Source organism: Stigmatopora argus, chromosome 20 (assembly GCF_051989625.1).
Source record: "Stigmatopora argus isolate UIUO_Sarg chromosome 20, RoL_Sarg_1.0, whole genome shotgun sequence".
NCBI lineage: Eukaryota > Metazoa > Chordata > Actinopteri > Syngnathiformes > Syngnathidae > Stigmatopora > Stigmatopora argus.
In genome coordinates, this window is record NC_135406.1 from 9,482,585 (window position 1) to 9,491,498 (window position 8,914).

Below are 8,914 nucleotides of genomic sequence, written 5' to 3' on the forward strand. Positions count from 1 at the left end.
TATATATATATATATATATATATATATATATATATATGTGTCATTTTAATCTTTTTTACCTTTGTAACGAGTTGGCCCCACCCCGACGTTCCGCCGGAGCCTTCAAAACGAACGCATCAAGAGTTGTTTGGAACTTGCCGCTTCCCCGTGTCTGATTACCGAGTGTACATATATTCCAGATCTTTTCTTTGCAAAACTCTGCCGATCCATTGTTGTTTACCTGGTATGTAAATGTAGACCAAAGAGTCCGCAAACTATTTAATGTTGAGTATGTTGTCGAGGTTGCGTTTCATTTAAGTTAAGTTAAATTGAGGAGAAACCGCACAAACAAAAAGTTAAAACCATAGCCATGTAGAAATGAACGCCGCCATCCCTTCTTCTTCCTCTTGAGGTTTTACGGTCGTTGGCAGCCAACATACTGGAGCATTGTCGCCCTCTACTGTCTCAATACGTCATATTGCCAAGTTCTCAATTCAGATTTTAGACAGAGTGCGATAATGTTAAATTTGGTCTCTAAATGCCACAGCGTGAAGAGAGCAGCTTTAAGTCCAGTTCGAGTCTATCCCTGACACAAAATCGAAAAGCTGCATTTTGAGAAAAAGTTAGGTAATGTTAAGAACATTTAACACAAAGCACTCCAAATTTGAATCACTTATAATCTTTATTAGTATACACATTCACCATTACATAACATACAGATAGATTACTAGACATATTGCTGTTGCAAGTCATAAATCCTTTATATTAGTACTGGTCAGAATCATTTTTATTGTTAACACACTTGCACATGCAGCTTTACAAAAAATGACATCCACAATTCCATCTATTGTATCTATTGGAAGACTTAATATATACTTTCATTTACTTTCAACTCATTTCAACACAATTAAGTACAAATGTGAAAGGTGAGTTTCCTAATTGACACTTATACAAATTTGACTTCCTTTTTTGAACATGCCAACGATTGCTGATAAGAAACATAAGCCACCACCTTTTGAAAATATATTGTAAATGACTACTTAGGACTAGAAATGATTAGAACGAATACTATTGTGTCCTTCATTTTGTGTACTTTAGTACTTTGAGTTAACAATACAAGACCATTGCAAAAACTAATATATCATGATAAAAGCAAGCCTGGACCAAAGATGAATGTGAATGAATTGCTATTTAGTGAGTTATTTTATCACCTCCAAAAAAAACAAAACTAATAGAGTAATATTCAAATGAAATGGATCACTAACAACCAATGAACATTTCACTAACATTAATCACATTTCAAATATTTTCTCCAGAGAAAGTCAACCTATTTACTCTGAGTATAAGTTTAACAGGCATGATGAAGGATTTTCTAAAAAGGCAATATCCAACTCCACTCCTTAAAAGACATACGCACATTTGGCCCAAATAAACATCATTGAATTCGTCAAAACAAATAACAAAAGTCTGCTTGGGACTTCAACTAATTTTATAAATGTAAGTGCTCAACCTAAAACAACTAAGTGTTATTAAAGCTTGCCTCAAGACTTGAACCCTCTCTCTCTGGGGGGAGTCACACTCAGTGAGCCACTGTTGACTCACTGGTCATACTTGGTCTCTCCTTCTTGACTGCAAACACACACAAAAAAAACAAATGCCAAAGTAGAGAGGACCTTACTAGACATGGTTATTTATTTTCAAGAAATTCTTACTAGTATTGACACACTGTGTCGGCACTGTAATGAAACCGTGTTGGTCACCCATTAGTGACCCCTGCAGTCGTTATAAAATCATTGCAGGGGAAATAAATCCTTGTTTTTTTAAATTCCAAACGGAGTTGAAATGTAGAATAGATCAAATTTGAGTTACAATTTTTAACTTATGTCCACATTTTTGTTAACTGTTAAATCATATGAAATAAAAGTGATTTCGTTTTGCGTCACACGATCAAAATGATTCCACACTGGGGAAAACATCTTAGAACAAGTTGTTCCTTTGATAAATATATCATAATTACGCAAAATCCCATCCAACAGACCTACGACACTTTGATAGTTTATTTCTTTATACTAAACACTTTGGCCAAACGATACATTTCCTGTACGGGTCACGTGATTCTTTCTTATAGCTATACACGCCCCAATACGGATTTTCTCTCTTGAACTCTCGGCACGCTATTGACTCACCAGTGTTGATCGTCCCATCACTATCAGCAAAACCTTCTTTAGCTTAGCCTAGCTAGCAGCTACCAAAGGAACAAGTCCGGGTCGTCCAATAACTCGTTGGACCTTTGCGCACTACTTTAGCTAAGCCTAGCAGCTATCAAAGGAACACGTCGTCGAATGTTTGTTTATGCTTTAGTTTAGTTTAGCTAGTAGCTATTAAAGGAAAACGTCGTCGAAGAACGTGTTTTTGCTTTATCTTAGCTTACCTTAGCTAGCAGCTATCAAAGAAACAAGTTCTCAAGTCGTCGAAGAACCCGTTAAAGCTTTGCGCCTACTTTAGCTTAGTTTATTTTAGCTAGCAGCTATCAACCAAGGCCCCGCCAACATCAGAATCCACGCGTGGAAATGTCCGCAGGAACGAAACGGCCAAAGTTCCAGGAGGAACTTTTTGACCTCAAAGGATATAGACTAGAAGGTGGGTTGACTTTTTATTTCTATTAATTCCCTCAATGTTTAATGGAAAATACCTTTAAGGCCTATTCTATTGACGTAAAATTATTATAGCGTTCGTACTTTTTCATGAATTCGCACTAGCACCGTTCGAAGAAAGACGTAATAAATACTATTTCTATTTTAATGTGACCACTCTAGGACGGAAAGAATGAGTCTCAACGTGTTTATCCTTTAACAACGGCAGAAAAACGTAGCTTTCCTTTTATTGTATCCTTATCACAAACAATGTCTTTTTCTTTAATACGCAATGCGCGAGCGCCACCCAGAGGCGTTCAAGAGTCATTCCTGCTACTCGCCCTCAATTTTTGGCTACATGCTTGAGTAACATAACACTCACTTACATGCTGTAAATTTCCAATGCAAAAAATGAAGATGCAGATGCACTAAACGAGAGCGAACGAGAGGTGTCAAAGTTGCGGCCCGAGGGCCAAATTTGGCCCGCTGCCACTCCGTGGTGCGGCCTGCACAGTACTTCATTTTTAATGTTAAAATTCAAATGTAATTATAACTAATCAGTGGTGATCTCCGCGTTGTCTCCCACCCCCCCTTCCGCATCGATTGAAACAAGATCTCATGACAGAAAAATAGGCGGTGACGCGCACACCTTAAAACAGGCGGTGTAGTGGAAATTTCCATAGGCGGTGTTAGTGGAAAATTCAATTTAGTTACAAAAGAAGCATGGCGGCTTGGCTTTGTTCTAAAGAGAGTACATTTCACTCCCCTCTAGTCATTTTCTTTGTAAAAATACACCCAAAAAAACAGTTTTCAAACATTTGGATGGTGACGAGAATACTACAGTGGTAAGTACTGCATGGTGACTGTTACGACTCCCCCTGGTGGTAAGATGTGCCAGGGAGTCGCAACTATGTTGCTGTTAACGAGAATACTACAGTAGTAAATAATGAGAATAAAATTAAAGTATTACGAGATAAAAATCAAAATACAACATGAACATTAAACGAAGTAAGTGATTTTTACTTAATATTAGGAGTAAAGGTCATACAATTATGACATTTAAAACGTTACATTCCTTTTTTTAAACGTCACTTGAACTGCAAGTTGTTCAGGGTCCGCAGACATTGACTTTGGTGATATTCGATTGGTGAGAAAAAATAGATTATGGAATAATTTTGGGGATTTATTTGATTCCTGTTGATAAATTTTTGATGATAACCACTTTATTATTTTAATTTAGGGCGTAGACTTAATTTGAAAGATTTTTAGCGCAGCTCAAAAAAGGTTTGGAAACACTGACATAATGAATTGTATGGTTCCCCCTTCCGTTTGGTTTCATTTCTGTGAACAAGAAATACAGTAATTTTAATTGGAAAATGGTTCTAGTCAGGGGTGTCAAACCGGTCCTCAAAGGGCCGCAATGGGTGCAGGTTTTCATTCCAAATCAACAAGAGTATACCTTTTGCAAGTGTAATCGGTTAATTAAAGTCAGGTGGTACTTATTTTAGAAGACACCTGATTGGTTAAAATGTCGGCACTGGATCGGTTGGAACAAAGACCAGGACCCACTGTGGCCCTCAGCGGAATCGGTTTGACACATGTGATCTAGGTTGTGTAGAAAATTCCTTCCGTGTAACTAATGCCGATGTAAGTGACTTTAAATTTCCAGTCTAGCCTAAAGGACTTCGAATTAGAGAGATAATCCGTCAAACATATCATTTATCTTTGTGTCTTTGCAGGTTACAGAAAATATATGGATCCTGATGGGCAACACTCTGTTGGGTTTAAAGAGGAAGTTGAGGTCCCCCAAATCAAAGAGGAGGAGCCAAAGTTCCCTCTACAACAAATGAGAGAAGAGCCTCTTCCAATAAAAAAGGAGGAAGATGATGTCACCTGGTCACTTGGTGAATTCCTGAAGAGGGAAAAGGATCTGTGCGTGGCCAGCAGAGGGGCAGAGCCTGCAAACGCCACATTATGGCCCCTAATTAAAGAGGAGGAGCCAGAGTTCTCTTTACAACAAATGAGAGAAGAGCCACTTCCAATCAAAAGGGAGGACGATGTCACCTGGTCACTTGGTGAATTCCTGAAGAGGGAAGAGGATCTGTGCGTGGCCAGCAGAGGGGCAGAGCCTGCAAATGCCACAACATGGCCCCTAATTAAAGAGGAGGAGTCAGAGTTCCCTCTACAACAAATAAGAGAAGAGCCACTTCCAATCAAAAAGGAGGAAGATGATGTCACCTGGTCATTTGGTGAATTCCTGAAGAGGGGAGAGGATCTGTGCGTGGCCAGCAGAGGGGCGGAGCCTCGTCACAGCTGCAGCTCAACAGAAGGATGGCGAGCAGACAGTTTTGTCGCTCCTCCACCAGACGGCAGTGACTTACTTCAGGATGATGCAAGTGTTAAGAAAAATCCCAATGGCGACAAACTCTTCAAATGTGCTCAGTGTGGGAAAACATTTCGCGATAAGTATCTTTTAAAATCACATATGATGACCCACATAGGTGAAAACCCCCTTTCCTGCTCAGTTTGTTGTAAAACATTCACACAGAAGGGAAGTTTAAAAACCCACACAACGATCCACACTGGTGAAAAGCCATTTTTGTGCTCAATTTGCGGTAAAGCCTTCTCCCAAAAGCAAGATTTACAAATACACACAAGGACCCACACTGGTAAAAAACCATTTGCCTGCTCGATTTGTGGTCAATCATTTACACAGAAGGTAAGCTTAAAAATCCACACGAGAATCCACACTGGTGAAAAACCATTTTCCTGCTCAATTTGCGGTCAATCATTTACACAGAAAGGAAGCTTAAAAATCCACACGAGAACCCACACTGGTAAAAAACCGTTTTCGTGCTCAGTTTGTGGTCAAACATTCACACACAAGGATAGCTTAACAACCCACACAAGAACACACACTGGTGAAAAACCGTTTTCCTGCTCAATTTGTGGCAAAACATTCACACACAAGAAAAGCTTATTAATGCACACAAGAACTCACACTGATGAAAAACCGTTTTCCTGCTCAATTTGTGGTAAAACATTCAAACACAAAAAAAGCTTAATAACGCACACAAGAACCCACACTGGTGAAAAACCATTTTCCTGCTCAATTTGTGGTCAAGCTTTTTCTCAACTATCACATTTAAAACTACACACAGGAGCCCACACTGGTGAAAAACCTTTTTCGTGCTCAGTTTGTGGTCAAACATTCACACACAAGGAAAGCTTAAAAACGCACACAAGGACCCACACTGGTGAAAAACCCTTTTCGTGCTTGGTTTGTGGTCAAACATTCACAGATAAAGGAAGTTTAAAAATACACACAAGAACCCACACAGGTGAAAAATCTTTTTCGTGCTCAGTTTGTGGTCAAACCTTTTCTCAAAAGCACATCTTAAAAAGCCACACAAAAACCCACACTGGTGAAAAACCCTTTTCCTGCTCAGTTTGTGGTCGCGGGTTTTCAGAGAAAGGAAACTTAAAAACCCACATAAGAACCCACACTGGTGAAAAACCCTTTTCTTGCCCTATTTGTGGCAAAGCTTTCTCTCAAAAGAACCACTTAAAAGGCCACATGGGAACCCACACTGGTTAGAACTCCCTTTTCCTGCGCAGTTTATGTTCAAACATTTTCTTTCACACAAGGGAACTTTTAATTTGTGGGCCAACAATCCGTCACAAGAATAGCTTCAAAATACTCATAATAGAATAAAATTGTCAAAATTATTGGCCTATGAAATGCGGTCAACATTTTGCACCACGCTGTCTATAAGGCTTTCAAAACAAGATGATTTATAGCAAGGCTTTATTTAGTGGTAAAAATGTATAGTAAGGCTTTTTTTCTTAAAAAATGCAAAATAAAAAGACCATGAATAGTATTTTTTTTAATTAATGACCATGTACAGTAAGGCTTTTTTTTCTTAAAAAAAGACCATGTATAGTTGGGCTTTTTTTTTAAAGACCATGTATAGTAAGCCCTTTTTCTTTAAAAAAAAAAGACCATGTATAGAAAGGCTTTTTTCTTTTTTTTACAAAAAGACCATGTATAGTAAGGCTTTTTTCTTTTCTTTTCTAAAAAAAGACCATGTATTATAAAGCTTTTTTTTCTTTTTAAAAAAGACCATGGACAGTTGTGGTAAAAAAAGGCCTCACCTTTTCTCCTCCAAACATATTGCTGGGCATTTTGGCCAAACAGCTCGATTTTTGTTTCGTCTGACCACAGAACTTTCTTTCACAAGGTCTTGATCAGCAGCAAATTTCAGTCGAGCCTTAAGGTGCCGCTTTTGGAGCAAGGGCTTCCTTCTTGCACAGCAGCCTCTCAGTCCATGGAGATGCAAAACACGCTTGACTGTGGACACTGACACCTGTGTTCCAGCAGCTTCTAATTCTTGGCAGATCTGCTTTTTAGTGATTCTCGGTTGAATCTTCACCCTCCTGACCAATTTTCTCTCAGTGGCAGGTGATAGTTTGCTTTTTCTTCCTGATCATGGCAGTGACAAAACAGTGCCATGCACTTTATACTTGCAAACAATTGTTTGCACTGTTGCTCTTGGGACCTGCAGCTGTTTTGAAATGACTCCAAGTGACTAGTGACTTTCCTGACTTGTTCAAATCAAGGATTTGCTTTTTCAGATCCATGCTGATATCCTTTGATTTTCCCCATTGTAGCGTTTGTGGGATTTTGCATCCAATGAGCCCTATTTAAATGGCCTCAGAGAAGTCACCAGCTGTAGTCACTCATAATCACTCACAAGAAGTTAAGATGCCATCCTATGAAGCTCATTTCACTGACACAACTTTCTAAGTCACCAAAATTGCTAAATTATGTTGCTGTATGTATATCTTTGACCCAGCAGATTTGATCACTTTTGCTGTTAACCCATAATAAAGTCATAAAAGAACCAATTTTCATGAATGTTTTTTTTGTGACAAAGAAGTATCTGTTCCAATCACTCTGAGAGAAAAATCTGAGTTGTAGAAATAACTGGAAACTCAAGAGAGCCATGACATTATGTTCTTCACAAGTTTATGTAAACCTTTGACCACAACTCTACATATGGACTTAATGGAACTAAATAAGAGTGAGGGGGAAAGATACTGCTTAGTGATTGTCGATGCCTTTTGGAATTGGGTTGAAATTTTCCCAACAAAAAACATAGATGCATTAACTGTAGCTAAAGGATTATGTAAAGATATCATTCCGCGATATAGAATCCCAGAAACCATTTATAGTGATAATGGCACCCATTTTGTTAACAAAATAATTGACAGAATTAGCAGAAGGTTCCATATTTTGTTGCGAAATCATTGCGCCTACCATCCACAATCGGCGGACCTTGTAGAATGGATGAATGGAACTATACAAAATAGACAAAAAATCCATGGAAGAAACAAAAAGACCATGGACGAAATGTATTGTTTTAGTAAAATTATATATTAACATCACGAGTTCAAACGGATTAACACCGTATGAAATCCTGTTTGGTAGACCTTACAAATTGCCATTATTCACTACACAATGGAAATTGGATGACGAGGCAGATCTGGCTGACCACATGAGAAAATCTTTAGAAAAACGCATCAAACTTAAGTTACCAGGAGATTGTGCTTCTCAACAGGAAACGGACGAAACGACGGTGGTGCTTGGACACTGGGTGCTAATACGCAGCATGAAATTTCCCGAATACGGGATGAATAAAGTTATCCAATCCAATCAAAAAAAGAAGCATTGGAACGACGCAAAGTGGGAGGGCCCATACCAAGTGTTGCTAACCACACCAACAGCTATCAAGATAGAAGAGAGGGGAATGTGGATCCACCTTTCACACAGTAAGAATGTTATCTCGGTTGAAACGTTTCAAGAGTAAAACTCCCTAAACAAAGACAAAAAGAAATGGTAAAAACAATTATTGCCCTTGGGGCAATAGGATTAATGTTTGTGACTCTATTCCTCTCCACAATAGGGCTATTTTCTCCAGTTGGAGAATAAGACGGAAGCGTTTCAATTAAGGATCCACCCGACGGAAGGGTAAAGCGAGCAACATTGAGATGGGGAATAATACAGTCAGAGATAACATTACCTACTGAATCTAATTTCCGAACATGCATTCGAGATGACATCCCCAAACGATTAAGCACAAAAACAATGTTTTGCCTTCCATACAATAAGACTACAGAAATCTTCCTTTCTTGGAAAAAAATATTTTTAGACTCAGCAACATCCCTGTTGCCATACAAGGGATCAGACTATGGTAGAGAGTATGTGTGGTACTTAACAGCCCTAAGCAGGAATTGGGGAA

The 8,914-nt window shown here is 38.7% G+C and overlaps 1 protein-coding gene across 1 annotated transcript; it reads left to right on the top strand.

Moving 5' to 3' along the window:
* Positions 1–2,070: 2,070 nt before the first annotated feature.
* LOC144065544 (uncharacterized) lies at positions 2,071–6,852 on the top strand. The gene is made up of 2 exons (XM_077588499.1): positions 2,071–2,619; positions 4,352–6,852. Exons 1-2 carry the CDS (start codon positions 2,550–2,552, stop codon positions 6,208–6,210), a joined length of 1,929 nt encoding a protein of 642 aa, XP_077444625.1. The 5' UTR covers positions 2,071–2,549; the 3' UTR covers positions 6,211–6,852.
* Positions 6,853–8,914: the final 2,062 nt, after the last annotated feature.